Source organism: Bos indicus, chromosome 1 (assembly GCF_029378745.1).
Source record: "Bos indicus isolate NIAB-ARS_2022 breed Sahiwal x Tharparkar chromosome 1, NIAB-ARS_B.indTharparkar_mat_pri_1.0, whole genome shotgun sequence".
Lineage (NCBI taxonomy): Eukaryota > Metazoa > Chordata > Mammalia > Artiodactyla > Bovidae > Bos > Bos indicus.
In genome coordinates this window covers 64,647,472-64,664,635 of record NC_091760.1, presented here as the reverse complement: position 1 = coordinate 64,664,635, position 17,164 = coordinate 64,647,472, and the positions used below count along the sequence as shown (strand labels likewise).

General features: G+C 43.7%; 1 protein-coding gene across 2 annotated transcripts in view; it reads left to right on the top strand.

The window, feature by feature from the left end:
* B4GALT4 (beta-1,4-galactosyltransferase 4) overlaps window positions 1-15,667 on the top strand; it is a 30,945-nt gene extending 15,278 nt beyond the window's left edge. For both annotated transcript variants that reach the window (XM_019985298.2, XM_019985226.2), the window contains 5 exons: window positions 302-534; window positions 2,906-3,093; window positions 10,371-10,493; window positions 12,901-13,005; window positions 14,758-15,667. In XM_019985298.2, the coding sequence (XP_019840857.2) occupies window positions 302-534; window positions 2,906-3,093; window positions 10,371-10,493; window positions 12,901-13,005; window positions 14,758-14,890 (782 nt within the window). In that variant the 3' untranslated portion in view covers window positions 14,891-15,667. The remainder of the gene's footprint in view (window positions 1-301; window positions 535-2,905; window positions 3,094-10,370; window positions 10,494-12,900; window positions 13,006-14,757) is intronic.
* Window positions 15,668-17,164: the final 1,497 nt, after the last annotated feature.

Genomic DNA, 17,164 nt, shown 5'->3' with positions numbered 1-17,164 from the left:
GATCTCTGCTCTTCACCAGGGTCATCAGGACAGAGTATATTTCCTAGTACGAATGAATCATAGAACCAGAACTGGTTCCTCTGCCACAGGGGACTACTTTTGTATGTCATTTGCTTTTTTTTTGCAGCCAATAACCTGAGTCATAGATTCTGTGGTTCTGTGATTATATTTTGTGACCAAAGGAGGCTTTACAATAGTGCTTATGGTGTGCCAGGCAGTGTTCAAAGTACTGGCTCCTGCAAGCCCATCAACACGTGATAAGCTTGCCCCTGTTAGTTCCTGTGTCCTGTGTTTATTGTAGAAGGCCAGACCAAACTCGTGTTCAAGCCAGATCTCACTCTGGAGGAAGTCCAGGCAAAGAACCCCAAGGTGCACAGAGGCCGGTATCACCCTGAGGAGTGCAGGGCTTTGCAGCGAGTTGCCATCCTCATCCCTCACCGGCATAGGGAGAAGCACCTGCTGTACCTGCTGGAGCACCTTCACCCCTTCTTGCAGAGGCAGCAGCTGGACTATGGCATCTACGTCATCCACCAGGTGAGTCTGGGGGGGTGGACGAGGCCTCTGCCCTCCAGACTCCCCTCTCTTTGTGGCTGTTTGTCTGTCTTGGGTAGAAGAGCGTCTAACCATCATCAAAGGTGAGGTCTCTTAACTGATTTGTCCTTGAAAGGAGTAAAGGAGTTTCGTGTCCCAGAGTTTGGAATAATGGGATAAGTGCTGGGAAATTTGACTGGCTCTTTAGTGAACCTCTGGAGGAAGCCTGTTTTCTTTTGTGAGCTCTTCCATGTTAGCCATTGACTGCCCTGAGATATTCCCCTGGTATTGACCTTACATTGCCTTCTGCGTTTGCTCTGCACTACACGGTGAGATGTTAGAACCGTGCTTTATTATTGAGCTTGGCTCTTTGATGGGGATCTAGACAGAGGAGTCGACTGCTGTGTGCTAATCACCATGAAATTCTATAACTCTCTCTACCTTTCTGCCTTTAACTTTGCCACTATCTATTACATAAAACATTACGTTTAGTTTTCACTTTTTTGATTCAGTTTTGTGACTTCCAGAAGCTTGAGTTAGTAGGAACACAGTAAGTATAAGTGTAGGCTGCTTTTGAAGAGTTTTGCTCTAAATGAAGCAGGTGATTTAAGATGCCTCTATTTGGTTTTAACATATATTGAAAGAAAAATAAGACATCAACTTAAATATCTTTTTTATGGCTATCTTTTCAAAATTATGCTGGGCCATCCAAATAATTCCCCCTCAAATCCTTACAAATGCTATGAAGGCAAGTGCTCAGTTGTGTCTGACTCTTTTTGACCCCATGGACTGTAGCCCACCAGGCTCCTCTGTCCCTGGAATTTTCCAGGTAAGAATACTGGAGTGGGTTGCTATTTCTTCCTCCATTGAATACAAGGAAAATAATTAACTACATGCCTACTATCAGTTAAAACTGGTAACATTTGTCTTAGGAAAACTTTTGATAGATCAGAAGATGTTATTCTGCAGTATATACATTGTAATAAACTGGGGCTCTTAGAAATTGATGTGAGATATATATATATATATATATATATATATATATATATATATAACATTTATGCCCATTTTGTGGGGATTTGAAAAAAAATTAACTGTTACACTGGCTTGTCATTATTTTTGTTTTTAACACTGTTAGTCATTCAGAGTTCTTACTCAAGACAGCAGCCCCCAGCATATAATATTTTTATGAGTAGAAAAATATGCTTTATGTTATTCTTTTCAGGGAAGTGCTGTGGTGAGTTTTGAGAATTGCCTGTACTTTTGTTATGATAAACTGTTTACTGAACTGGAATCTATTCTTAAGGAATTTGATTCAAATAGCCATGAAAAAATTACTAGTGTAAATTTTTTTTTAATACTGTAGCTTTGATTATGTTACTGGTTGATTTATGTTCTTTTCTTACCTGGTAATGAATCCCCTCTGTCAGGCCACTGCAAGGATTAGCATCTGCCATTAACTGTTAAAACAGGATTCTTTCACAATGATTCCATGAGACTTTTAAGTAGCTTAGGAATATTAGCAGTAAACCTCTCTATTTATATATCAAGATTTCTTTTCCTTTTTTTTTTTTTTTTGTGGACCTCACTGTGAGGCATGTGGGATCTTAATTCTCTAACCAGGGATTGAACCCAACCCCCCTGCAGTGGAAGCTCAGAGTTTTAACCATCAGATCAGCAGAGAAGTCCCTAGGTTAAGATTTTTTGATCCTTTCTGGCCAGCTATATTTCTGGGGAGCTTAGTGTAGATCTGTTACATGGGGTATGATTGGGATTAGCTGAGAGTTAAACAAGTGAGGCAGTGATACTACTTGTCATGACTAGTATATAAGAAAGGTTTTTTAGTTTTACATGGAATAAATAAAGGTATGTTTAAAGATTTTTTGAGTTTCTTTATTAGTAAAAACTTTAAATAACTATGGTTTTTTAAAAAAATTGTTATAAAACACACATAACATAAAATATACCATCTTAACCATTTTTATTATACAGTTCAGTGCTGCTGCTAAGTCGCGTCAGTCGTGTCCGACTCTGTGCGACCCTATAGACGGCAGCCCAGTGTTAAGTAAATTCATATTATTGTGCAACTGATCTCAACTAATCTTTTTTCCTGCAAAACAAACTCTAAACCCATTAAACAGCAGTCTTTCATTTTAAGGTGCTTTTAGTTATGGAATATAAGTATGTATGAAGCATAAAGAAAAACACAAAGGGTCTGTTATTGTTAATTCAATCTACTGTGTCAGATTTTCATGTCATGTGTATATTCTTATGCGTTAGAGAATAATACCCACTCCTGCATGTGAAATGAAGAGGGACACAGTGTGAAATCTTGTCTTAGGAGCTTTTCAAGTTGTAATTTCCATATCTACAGGCTGGAAGTAAGAAGTTTAATCGCGCCAAACTCCTGAATGTGGGCTATATAGAAGCTCTCAAGGATGAAATTTGGGACTGTTTCATATTCCACGATGTGGACCTGGTGCCTGAGAACGATTTGAACCTTTACAGGTGTGAGGATCAGCCCAGGCATCTGGTGGTTGGCAGGAACAGCACAGGGTACAGGTAAGGTGGCTCTGCTCATGGCTGGCTGGGGTCAGGATGCTTGGCCTGTGGTCATCAAGGCTGTGGAGACATACTGTCTGTGGAAAATGAGAAATAGGAAGAATGGTCCATGACAGCGCCTTCAAAGTTTAAAACAGGAATTAGAGAAATTAGATTTTTTTTTCTTATTAGGAAAAAGTCCTACAAATGCCTTGGCAGGAGATCACAGAGATAAAGGGGGAGAGAACAGGAGAGGGAAAATCATCTAAACACTGCACATGGTGGCCAGACTTGCCTGCAGGGCCCGCCTGGTAGAACTTTGCTACACGCTCCCATGCTGAGTAGGGCTACAGTAACTCATCTATCTGTCCCTGACTTCTGTCTCTGGGAGGCAAAGAGACGGAGCCTCCAGGTCCCCTTTTAGGCCTCTTTTGTGAGCCTGTGATGTCTCTTTCCAGACTGTGGCATCTTTCTAGAGTCCAGGGGGAGCCTGGGAGGGGCATGTCCATCGAGTGGTCTGCCCGGGAGCCGGGACGCCCGGGACAAGTCCCTTTCTCTTAAAACCACTGTGGGAAGAGCAAGGTACCGTCATTTCTGCTTCCATTCCCCACCCCACGCCCCCCCTCAGGAGAGCCATAGGTGCTTTTCAGTCCTAGTTTATTAATAAGTTCCTCTTGAAAACAACCGAGAGGAAATAGTGAGCAGGAAGCTTTTCCAAAAGTGAACCTGCATGTTCACTTATAAGTGTGCACACTTACCTGTCAGCCTGCCCCAAGCCCTTCCTGTCATATATGCTCATATATGGAGTGCTTACTATGCTGGGGCCAGGAGACCAGTCTGAAGAAGGGAGAGTGCCTGCCCTCACAGTGCTTCCTGGTGTGTGTGGGGAGACGGGCATCTAGAGTGGAGCTGTGTCAGCTCTGCACTTCTCTTGTGCAAATTCAACAAGAAGTGTTTGTTAATGAGGGGGAGAATATGGGAGTGGTGAGGCAGAGGAACAGACAGCTATAAAATAATAAGGGAAATTCCACCAGGGTCTACTCCAGAAAGTGAGCACAATCTCTTGACACCTTCCTTGGTCTTGGTTTCCATGTTGTTCTTAGTATGTAGGTTTCTCACTTTGGACTGTTTAAGAGTTTTCCAGGAGTAACACTGACTGCAGGGAATTTTTGCCTCAGGTAAGACTGTACAGACAGAGGATGAGATGGTTGCATGGCATCACTGACTTAATGGACATGAGTTTGAGTAAGCTCTGGGAGTTGCTGATGGACAGGGAAGCCTGGAGTGCTGCAGTCCATGGGGTCTCAAACAGTGGGACGCGACTGAGTGACTGAACTGAACTGACAGACTGTAAATCCAGTCCCTGTGTGAAGTGTGGGATATAAACAAATACCTGGAATAAACTGCAGTGGGTGAGAGCACACTGTCTTTAAGAAACACCCTGGGAAGGGTTTAACGCTGTTGTTCAGGAAACGTGGCACCTTTATCTTGTGGAATCAATGGGAGCTTCCCAGCAGAGTTCCAGGACATGGAAGCAAGAGAGAATGTGGCACAGGTTTGGAGGAAAGGCGGGTGGCTCGTTAGTGCTGGAGAATGAATGTCTGGGATGGTGGAAGGAGGAGAGGCTAGAGACGAGAGTGGGCAGGGGCCAGATTAGGCAGGCCTTATCCAGTCTCATAAGGTGTTTGGAGTTCCTGTGGAAGGTATCAGAGTGCTGCTGATGCATGGTTAGAACCGGAGAATGACAGGAGAATTCAGCTGGCCTTTGGTGTGCGGGATGGAGCCAGGCAGGAGGGGAGAAGATGAGGGCAGACGCCCACTCCTGCCTCCAGGCTCCAGGGACACTTGGGCAAGAGGGCAGGGGAAGGTCTGGAAGAGAACCCCAGGGTTTTTTCTTTTGGGAAACTTGATCATTTTCTGGAGGTTTTGGTGTCTGGTCTCTGAGCCACCTCTGCGTTGAAGAAAGCAGTATATCATATCCGGGTACCTTGGTATTTTCAGAAGCATGGCAATTAACTGCTCACTTACTGGTAGTAAGATGTCACTCTTTACAATACAGAATACTGTACTTCAGACCCTTGACATGGATAATAATGTCCCCTTGCCCAGTCTTTCTAAACACTGTGGTAAGAAATTATAGTCACACAGGATTGTTCTTTTGTTTGTTTTTGGATTATGGATACACTGAATTGTTTCAAGGACAGCCCTTCTGTTAGGATTCTAGATTTTATCTCTGCTTTAAGCTGCACCTTAAGAAAATGAGCTCTTGGGCATTCCTGCTGGGAACCGATCTGGAGTATAACTTTGGTATGATGATCGTGGGTTTTATCAGATGCCACACAATCTAAAAACAACCCCTTATGAATCTTGCTGTTTTAACTCGCTATGGCAATTGGCCAAATGTTTCTTTTATAACTAGATATCTGGCAGTCTTTGTCTTCCTTGAATAACTGACAGTTTTCCTAATGTAAATCATGTGGTTGAATCTGTCTCCTCTTTTGATCTGGATGCAAGAAGCTGGGAGCTAAATCTATGACCTTCTTGTAGAAGCTGAGAGTCTTATTTGCAGATCAGAGTTCTAATGTATTTCGTATTCTAATCTCTCTAGTTGGGGCAGGTGCAGTCAGTTGCAGGCAACTAAGTGTCTGCCCATGTATAGAGTCTTCTCTTGTGTTGTTGGAAGAGGGTGTTTGTTATGACCAGTGCATTTTCTTGGCAAAACACTATTAGTCTTTGCCCTGCTTCATTCCGTATTCCAAGGCCAAATATGCCTGTTACTCCAGGTGTTTCTTGACTTCCTACTTTTGCATTCCAGTCCCCTATAATGAAAAGGACATCTTTTTTGGGTGTTAGTTCTAAAAGGTCTTGTAGGTCTTCATAGAACTGTTCAACTTCAGCTTCTTCAGCATTACTGGTTGGGGCATAGACTTGGATTACTGTGATATTGAATGGTTTGCCTTGGAAATGAACAGAGATCATTCTGTCGTTTTTGAGGTTGCATCCAACTGTGTTTCAGACTCTTTTGTTGACCATGATGGCTACTCCATTTCTTCTGAGGGATTCTTGCCCGCAGTAGTAGATATAATGGTCATCTGAGTTAAATTCACCCATTCCAGTCCATTTTAGTTTGCTGATTCCTAGAACGTCGACATTCACTCTTGCCATCTCTTGTTTGACCACTTCCAATTTGCCTTGATTCATGGACCTGACATTCCAGGTTCCTATGCAATATTGCTCTTTACAGCATCAGACCTTGCTTCTATCACCAGTCACATCCACAGCTGGGTATTGTTTTTGCTTTGGCTCCATCCCTTCATTCTTTCTGGAGTTATTTCTCCACTGATCTCCAGTAGCATCTTGGGCACCTACTGACCTGGGGAGTTCCTCTTTCAGTATCCTATCATTTTGCCTTTTCATACTGTTCATGGGGTTCTCAAGGCAAGAATACTGAAGTGGTTTGCCATTCCCTTCTCCAGACTCTATACATGGACATCACCAGATGGTCAACACCGAAATCAGATTGATTATATTCTTTGCAGCCAAAGATGGAGAAGCTCTATACAGTCAGCAAAAACAAGACCAGGAGCTGACTGTGGCTCAGATCATGAACTCCTTATTGCCAAATTCAGACTTAAATTGAAGAAAGTAGGGGAAAGCACTAGACCATTCAGGTATGACCTAAATCAAATCCCTTATGATTATATAGTGGAAATGAGAAATAGATTTAAGGGCCTAGATCTAATAGATAGAGTGCCTGATGAACTATGGAATAAGGTTCGTGACATTGTACAGGAGACAGGGATCAAGACCATCCCCATGGAAAAGAAATGCAAAAAGCAAAATGGCTGTCTGGGGAGGCCTTACAAATAGCTGTAAAAAGAAGAGAAGCGAAAAGCAAAGGAGAAAAGGAAAGATAAAAGCATCTGAATGCAGAGTTTCAAAGAATAGCAAGAAGAGATAAGAAAGCCTTCTTCAGCAATCAATGTAAAGAAATAGAGGAAAACAACAGAATGGGAAAGACTAGAGATTTCTTCAAGAAAATTAGAGATACCAAGGGAACATTTCATGCAAGATGGGCTCAATAAAGGACAGAAATGGTATGGACCGAACAGAAGCAGAAGATATTAAGAAGAGATGGCAAGAATACACAGAAGAACTGTACAAAAAAGATCTTCACGACCCAGATAATCAAGATGTGAACTCCGGGAGTTGGTGATGGACAGGGAGGCCTGGCGTGCTGCGATTCATGGGGTCACAAAGAGTCAGGCACGACTGAGCGACTGAACTGAACTGAACTGAAGTGTCTGCCCCCCGGTTTTAACTGTGTGTCCTTGCACCACAGAGCTTAAATCAGCACAATATTGTCACAACTGTCTGTTGAGTACAAAGAGAAGTGCAAGAAATGTTTTTACTTTACACACATGCAGAGGGAAGAAGTTTAAGTAACTTGTCTCAGTTATCTCAGTTTCTGTGAAGATAGAGATAAATCTTGTTTCTCCCCGTGATTATGTCAGTGATAAAGATCTCTTCTAGGCCGTGGGACATTTTGTTGCTAAGAATTCTTTTGATACCTTCCTGCTTTCTACAAGGACGCTACTGTTATTTTATGACTGCATTTTCCCCACCCTTGGGCCTTTAAAAATAAGTAAAACTATCTCTGGGCCAATCAAGTATTTTATGCTTTTCTAGGTAAGAAGAAAAACCAGGAGCAATGAACAATAAACATGTAGATATTTGGCACCTAAGAGGCAACTGAGAAACTGATAATTCTTGAACCTCCCTTTCCGGCTGGTCTCCTCCTACAGCTGAACAGGTCTCTAGGTTCTCCTCAGACAGCCTGTACTTTTCTCCCTCTCTGCTTTTCCTAATGGAGCTTGGGTCATCAGCTGTTACTCAGTCGTGTCTGACTCTTCGCGATCCTGTGAACTGTAGCCCTGCAGGCTCTTCTGTCCATGGAATTCTTCAGGCAGGAATATGGGAGTGGGTAGCCATTCCCTTCTTCAGGGGATTTTCCTGATCCAGGGATTGAACCCCATCTCCCGCACTGCAGGCAGATTCTTTACCATCTGAGCCACCAGGGAAGCCCCTGATTACCAGGAGTTCCCCCCATTTTTCTGCCTCTCTGAATCCTTCCAGGCCCACTTGCCCTGATGTTGTTGTCGCCTTCCTCAGAACCCCGAGAAGAGTCACCTCTCTTGTTGGACTGTCAACCGTGTGAGGCTGGGCCCACTTATTCCAGTGTTTAGCCAGCTGCTTTGCACCCAGTGGATAATAGTTACTTAATAGATGACTCCAAGTCATCAGTGCTGTTCCCTCCTGGTGACTGCTTGTTGGTGCTCTGCAGGTTATGCCTGAGCAGTGATTCCACTCAGGGTCCTGATGAAGCTGCTCTTTAGGTAGTTTAGGAATCCCTTCCCAGCCAAACAGTGTCCATTCACAAGGCAACAAGTCACTGTAGTCGATGTCTTGGTCAATAACACCTGTCTTCTGAGCACTTTGTTCTTTTTGTTTGTTTTAGGTTGGAGGTATATAAGTAAATCTGTTTCCATTGTGGGTTAAGCAGGGTCCACCCCATCTGTACTCAGAGCATAGAAACAAACAGCTGAGCTACAAATTAACTTTTGGGACTTCATCTGTTAGGTGGCAGGTGTCAACATCAGGGGTCCCTAACCGCTGGGATCTAATGCCTGATGATCTGAGGTGGAGCTGATATAATAATAATTAGTAACAAGTGCACAATAAATGTAATGCACTTGCTACTGCTGCTGCTGCTGCTGCTAAGTCGCTTCAGTCGTGTCGAACTCTGTGCGACCCCGTAGACGGCAGCCAACCAGGCTCCTCCGTCCCTGGGATTCTCCAGGCAAGAACACTGGAGTGGGTTGCCATTTCCTTCTCTAATGCATGAAAGTGAAAAGTGAAAGTGAAGTTGCTCAGTCGTGTCCGACTCTTCTCGACCCCTTGAATCATCCCCAAACCATCCTTCTCTCACCCCCTGCACTGTCCATGGAAAAATTCTTCCATGAAACTGGTCCCTGGTGCCAAAAAGATTGGGGACTGCTGGCCTACATGGTGACTGATCTTTCCTTTTGGTTTTCCTTCTTATCTGGAAAAGCAGAACTATTTCATTGGTCCTGGAATACTTTGAACTGACGTTAATTAAAGTAAGAAATCCTCCATATATTCACCTTCTCTTATTCGATAACATCCAAGTTGTTAAGCTGCCTTCATCTGCGTTTCTAAATGGTTTCCGTGTTCTGAGGGATGTCTCTATTTCTCAGATTCGCATTAGTCCTAAATGAGTGGGACGTGCTCTCTGGCCAGTGCCTCTGTTCTTTCCCTTTTCCTTGTTGGTATCCCCATAGCTCCGCCCTCTTTACTCTTCTCTCTTCACTTATTGCATTGTCTTCAGGCAACTTTTGCTACTCTTGTGCCCTCAGGTACCACCTCTCGACAGCTTATTTCCGAAGCTATCCCTATAAGTACTCTTGTGTATTGAACTTGGATCCTGTATCCTTTTTCCCACTGGCAGAAGCCCCATGAGAACGTCAAATTCAGCTTATCCAAACCATAATTTGTTTCCTTCTCAAAACCTAATTATTGGTGTGTATACCCTGTTTTTGTGACAGGCATTATCATCTACCTAGCTGCCCATGCTGGAGCCCTCGGGGTTATTAAGGTCTGTCGGGTTCTCCAGGAGACAGGCTCTGAGATGCAGATTTGCGTAAAAGTGGAGGTTTGCATACAAAGTGTGTTCAGGACCTGTCTCTTGCCCTCCACCCAACTCGCTAAAAAAGTAAAAGTGAAAACCGTTTTGTTGTTCACTCATGTTGTTGTGGTTGTTTAGTCGCTCGGTCATGTCTGACTCTTTGCAGCCCCATGGACTGTAGCACGCCAGGCTTCCCTGTCCTTCGCAAAATTTAATGCCTAACCTGGACCCAGCCTTACATTTCTTCTTAACCCACAACTGTTTGGCACACCACTGTTTACTGGATTTACACATGAGATGAGGTCTGTCATCCAGGTCTGATGTTACAATGTACATGCACAGGTACCTGTGTAGACCTCTGCACACAACCATGAACAACCGAAGGTGGGTGGCACCTTGATTAGCGAGCCTGTCTGGACAGAGGTTGGAAGGCCAGGAGTGTGGGGAGGTGGCTCTGGAGCAGGAGTGGACGGGTGAGAGAGCACAGTCTTCAGTGTCCCTGGAATACGCCCGCCCCGCGAAGTCTGGATCGGCTGTAGAGAACAAAAGGACTTCGTGCTAACCTTCTTGCCTTCTCTCTCCTCTCTTTCAGGTTACGTTACAGTGGATATTTTGGGGGTGTTACTGCCCTAAGTCGAGAGCAATTTTTCAAGGTGAATGGATTCTCTAACAACTACTGGGGATGGGGAGGCGAAGACGATGACCTCAGACTCAGGTGAACAACAGAGACAGGTCCCCTTCACGGGGTCTGCTAGCCGTAGTTGTGTGTGGTTCCTGTGGATGCCAGGCCAGCAGGTCATGAGGCTTGAACTTGTCCTAGAGGGGTGGCAGAGGGCGGGGAGGGGGGTGAACAAGGGGGCTCAAATTGCTCTTTGCCACTGGCAGTTCAGAGATGACAGAGGGTGGTCCGGTTCTGGCTTATGGATGTCTGCGGTCCAGGAGTGTTGATGGAGGTGTCTGTGGACTTGGCAGCAGGTCCTAGCTACTGAGATAGGGTCTCCCCAGTGAACGGAAAGTCCCAGACTAGAGTGTCTGTAAAGCTACAATCCGAGGAAAGTGGCCAGAGGTCTGTTCTAAGCCTCTGCCTTCTCTCAGACCCCAGGTGACACTGGCAGTTCCCAGTGTTGTGCACAGCAGGGAGTGCCTGTCGCACACCCTGGAGCAAACCAGGATGCCCTCTCCCACGCTCTGTGGGAGCAGCTGCTGGCATAACCCAGAGCTGCTGGCATGACCTCAGATTCTCTTGGACTCTTTCCAACTCTGGAGGATTCACAAGGAATATGCCTGGTCTCCTCTCTCAGCCCCTTTTCCTGAACTTGGGTTTCATGGCCAGATAGTTATGGGTATCCCTAACTCCCAGAATTAAGTAATTTTTTTCAAGAGCCTGGGGGCAGTATATTCAGACTTGTATTAACAAGGTCTTTCTGTTAGGGAGACCCCCACACCCAACCCTGCCCCATCCTCCTATTGTTGCCTCTTAGAAAGTAAACTTCTCAGCTGGGGTTCTGAATTAATAGATGTGTGCCTTCCAGAAATTTTCCTTTGCTTTTCCATTGCTTCAGCATGAGGAAGCCATGGCTCCAGGTTGGTTTTGTTCCCAAGTCTAGGCTGAGAATCTCTCCAGTGTTTTTGGCAGGAGGGAACAGATCTCTCTGGCCAAAGGCTGCCTAGGAAGGGCTGTAGTGATGGGCGGCGTACTTCATGGCCCAGCCCATCAGCAGCCTGCGTGGCTGTCTGTGGCTTATGAAGTGGACAGAAGATGCCTGCTAGATTGCAGGGCAGGAATAGCAAGGGCTCAGTCAACGTATCCATCATATTCCCCAGCTCCTTTTTACTTCCCAGGTGGGATGGTTAGTAGAATTTTATATTGGTGATGGATCTTCACTCTGCTATTCCTGTTGCTCTTTGGCTTCAATGTAAAAGGGAGCCCCCAAGTTTGTTTTCAACATCATAGCCTCCAGAGTGGTTCTTGACTAATGCTGTGAATAAACCAACTGATTTGAGCATAAAAATTTTGTGGAAATTTCTTTACTACTTATTTACTCACCTGTGCAACAGGCACCACCCTCTTTATGCTTATAGAGTACATTAGGTTTTGCAAAGGATCTTCCACATGGACTGTCTTCTTTGAGCCTGTCAGATCAACTGTGTGTCCCATTGCTCTTTGGTTGAGGAAACCCAGGCCTGGAATAATGAACTGACTTCCCCAAGGTTGTAAATAATAAAGTCTAGATTTGAATCTAGGTTTGTGACCTTTAGCAGTTGTACTTTCCCTAAAAAATAAAACACTAAGTAAATTAGGGATCCTGAGAGACTTGGCCTTTTAAAGATGTATTTTCTCAGCTGTTTTTGGAAAACAACAAACTGTGTATTGATACATCTTTGCACCTCATTAGTAAATGTTAAGTGTGGTTCTTTTATGAATTTATTGTCTGAGGTTCAACATAAGAAAATTCTTTTTTTAAAATACCAAAAGAATCAAGATATATGTGTCAGTTCAGTTCAGTTCAGTCACTCAGTCGTGTCCACCTCTTTGCGACCACATGAATCGCAGCACACTAGGCCTCCCTGTTCATCACCAACTCCCGGAGTTCACCCAAACTCACGTCAATCGAGTCGGTGATGCCATCCAGCCATCTCATCTTCTACCATCCCCTTCTCCTCCTGCTCCCAATCCCTCCCAGCATCAGAGTCTTTTCCAGTGAGTCAACTCTTTGCATGAGGTGGCCAAAGTACTGGAGTTTCAACTTCAGCATCAGTCCTTCCAATGAACACCCAGGACTGATCTGCTTTAGGATGGACTGGTTGATCTCCTTGCAGTCCAAGGGACTTTCAAGAGTCTTCTCCAACACCACAGTTCAAAAGCATCAATTCTTTGGCGCTCAGCTTTCTTCACAGTCCAACTCTCACATCCATACATGACCACTGGAAAAACCATAGCCTTGACTAGATGGACCTTTGTTGGCAAAGTATGTCTCTGCTTTTGAATATGCTGTCTAGGTTGGTCATAACTTTCTATGGGCACATGTATATAAATTTTTGCAAGTGACTTTTTTCTTAAGTACCTAGTGGCAGATAAGTGGAATAGAATTTTTCTTTAAACACCTCTGTTATTTTTCCAGGGTTGAACTTCATAGAATGAAAATAACCCGGCCACTGCCTGAAGTGGGTAAATATACTATGATCTTCCACAAGAGAGACCAAGGCAATGAGGTGAATATAGGACGGTAAGTCCTGGAGTCACATGCCTGACAGCCTACCTGTTTAATCTCTTCAGTCCATAGTCCTATGCCATATTTGATCAGATAAACCAGTTTATTTTGTTCAGAGCTTTTTCTTAAGGTAATTTTTCTAACAGACCCAAAAGCAAAGGGAATAGTCTATTGAATTCTCACATAGACATATCCCATACCCGGTTTCAACAGTTATCAATTCATAGCCTCTTTTTTTTCTCTCACTTTCTTTTCCTCACCCACTGGATTCTTTAGAAGCAAATCAGATATCACAGCATTTCATGTGTAAATAATTCAATATGTATCCTTAAAATGAAGTATTTAAAAAAAGAATTGCAGTACCATTATCATGTGCGTGCATGCTCAGTTGTGTCTGACTCTTTGCAACCCCCGGAGAAGGCGATGGCACCCCACTTTCTTGCCTGGAAAATCCCAAGGACAGAGGAGCCTGGTAGGCTGCAGTCCCTGGGGTCACTAGGAGTCGGACACGACTGAGCGACTTCACTTTCACTTTTCACCTTCATGCATTGGAGAAGGAAATGGCAACCCCCTCCAGTGTTCTTGCCTGGAGAATCCCAGGGATGGGGGAGCCTGGTGGGCTGCCGTCTATGGGGTTGCAGAGTTGGACACGACTGCAGTGACTTAGCAGCAGCAGCAGCTTTGCGACCCCATGGACTGCAGCCTGCCAGGCTCCTGTGTCCTTGGGATTTTCCTGGCAAGAACACTGGACTGGGTTGCCATTTCCTACTCCAGGAGATCTTCTCAATCCAGGGATTGAACCCATGTCTCCTGCTTTGGTAGGCGGATTCTTTACCACTGTGCCACCTTGGAAGCCACCATTGTCATACCTAAAATAAAATCAGCAGTACTTCTTTACTGTTATCAGATGTCCAATTAATGTTCAGATTTCCCTGATTATCTCATAAATGCTTAAAAATTTTTTTAAACAGTTGGTTTATTCAGGTCAGGATTCTAGACAAGGTTGGCACATTACGTTTGAATGATCTCTGTGAAATTACTTTTAATTTGTAGGTACCCCCTTCCTTTTTTTCCCCATTGTAAGTTATTTGAACAAGCCAGGTCATTTTTCTGATGGAATTTTCACATCGTGGAATAAAGGGAAAAAATTAGCATTGGTTTATCATTTCAAAATGATGAGTGTATGCTACCTACATCCTTCTGAATGTAGTTAATATTCTTTTTGATGCTTGGATTGTTTTTGGCAAATGTTATCTTTTCCTAGCTGTTCCTGAATCCTTTGACAGAGCTCTAGTTGTTTTGAGAGCTTCTTTCCCTTTGCTCTGGTGTGATGAGCTGTTTTAGGTTCATCCTGTGTTTCTGCCCTGGGAATTAACTCTTTCGCCAAGGAATCCTGGCAGATAAACCAGTTCTTTTGGGTGCTATGTCTGAGGATTCATAGATTCCCTGAAGCTTATCCAAGGGCCTGTCAGCAGTGGATGACATGTATCATTGTACAGTCTTCTGTTCTATAGACCAGGGCTCACCACGTGCAGGATTATTCTCATCATTGGTTCTCAGGGTCTTCCATGGGGTCTTCCACGGGAACACATGGCTGTTGTTGGTGTCTGTAACCTTAGATGAGAAAACTTAACTTCTTTTACAGTTGGAAGCCCAGCAGGTGCAATAATTTAGAAAGATGCCTTTGCCAAACTTTATGGCAAGGCAAAAAGCAATGGAAGTAGATGTTACATTCTTATCATTCATGTTTGTTCTTTTTATCTTTAGGATGAATCTCTTACATCAGGTGTCACGTGTCTGGAGAACAGATGGGTTGAGCAGCTGTGGTTATAAATTACTCTCTGTGAATTACAATCCTTTATATGTCAACATCACAGTGGATTTCTGGTCTGATCCATGACCCTGGCTCTTCTGGTGACATTTGGAGGGACTGAATATTTGATTGCAGTAATCTAGAGACTTCCCCTAGTAGCACACATTAAGAACTTGTGGCCGATCTTTGAGCTGATTTTCCCTCTTTGGTATTTTCTTAGCAGAGTTCCTGGTGATGTGGAATGTAAAACAATTGTAGAAGACAGCTTTGTTAGTTGTTTTGATCATGAAGGTTAACTACGGTACTGTAGATAACTTGGGACTAACTATGAAAGGACCACTCGAAAGATACCATGAAGGCTACTTGAGAACTCTGATTGGAGAAGATGTATTTCTGTTTGAAGTGATACATATATTCTGGAATGAAAAAGGCCATGGGAAATAAGATGCTGAATGTCCCAGAGAATCAGAATTCTTCTCGTCCCAGGGGGAAGGGGTTAAAGATAAGTTTCTGTTACTCATTTATCCTGCGTGGTTGTCTGTGAAGAGGCGGGTCCCACGTGAGAGGAAGGCTGAAGAAGAGGAGAGAAAGGTGAAGAATCAAGATGCCATGAACTTGGGGCTGAAGAGGTGGCAGAAGGACCACGTCAGGCAGAGGGCGGCTGCGCTGTGGCCCTGCGTCAGGCGCCCCCTGCCCAGGCACCCCTTCCAGTCCCAGCTCGGCAGAGAACACATTTTATCTACTAGTTTTTAGGGCATTTTTGTAAAATCATTTTGTACGTGTAGGGTATGATGTAGCAGTTTACAAATTGCATATTAACTAATAATACATTGGAAATACCTCTGTAGTAAAATATGAAGAAGCTTTGGTTGTTCATTCTTGTTTTTTTTTTAAACTGTTCTTTTGTTACCAAACCAAACTTGGGTGTGTTTTCTCACATGCGGTACAGCCAGTCTACTGAAAACAGTCTGTGGTGAAGCACTTATTGTGGGCACCAAGCAAGGGAATCCAGGCAGCTAGTGCCTAAGAAGTTAAAACACTTTAAAAAAAATTAATTTATTTATTTTAATTGGAGGCTAACTACTTTACAATATTGTAGTGGTTTTTGCCATACACTGACATGAATCAGCCATGGGTGTACACGTGTCCCCCATCCTGAAATCCCCTCCCCGCTCCCTCCCCATCCCATCCCTCAGGGTTGTCCCAGTGCACCGGCCCTGAGCGCTCTGTCTCATGCATCAAACCTGGACTGGCGATCTGTGTCACATATGGTAATATACATGTTTCAATGCTATTCTCTCAAATCATCCCACCCTCGCCTTCTCCCACACAGTCCAAAAATCTGTTCTTTACATCTGTGTCTCATTTGCTGTCTCACATATAGGGTCATTGTTACCATCTTTCTAAATTCCATATATATGTGTTAATATCTGTATTGGTGTTTTTCTTTCTGACTTACTTCACTTTGTATAATAGGCTCCAGTTTCATCCACCTCATTAGAATGGATTCAAATGCATTCTTTTTAATAGCTGAGTAATATTCCATTGTGTATATGTACCACAGCTTTCTTATCCATTCGTCTGCTGATGGACATCTAGGTTGCTTCCATGTCCTGGCTATTATAAACAGTGCTGCGATGAACATTGGAGTATATGTGTCTCTTTCAATTCTGGTTTCTTCTGTATGTATGCCCAGCAGTGGGATTGCTGGGTTGTATGGCAGTTCTATTTCCAGTTTTTAAAGGAATCTCCACACTGTTCTCTATAGTGGCTATACTACTTTGCATTCCCACCAACAGTGTAAGAGGGTTCCCTTGTCCCCACACCCTCTCCAGCATTTATTGTGTGTAGACTTTTGGATAGTAGCCATTCTGACTGGCATGGAATGGTACCTTATTGTGGTTTTGATTTGCATTTCTCTGATAATGAGTGATGCTGAGCATCTTTTCATGTATTTGTTAGCCATCTGTATGTCTTCTCTGGAGAAATGTCTGTTTAGTTCTTTGGCCCATTTTTTGATTGGGTCTTTTATTTTTCTGGTCTTGAGCTGCATGAGCTGCTTGTATATTTTTGAGATTAATTCTTTGTCAGTTTCTTCATTTGCTATTATTTTCTCCCATTCTGAAGGCTGTCTTTTCACCTTGCTCAAACACTTTTAGGGAAAAGTTTTTAAAGACAGGATGAGAGAGAGGGGTTGCAGTGTGTGATCAGCTCATGGACATCCTTCTGACTGGTTGTTGGTAAAGTAATCAGGAGTCAGCATCATCAACCTTCTGGTTCCAACACATCGGGTGTCTAGGTGTTTGTGGGCAGCATAGAGTTAACTGCTTCCACCTGGTGGGTTTCAGTATCTGCAAAACA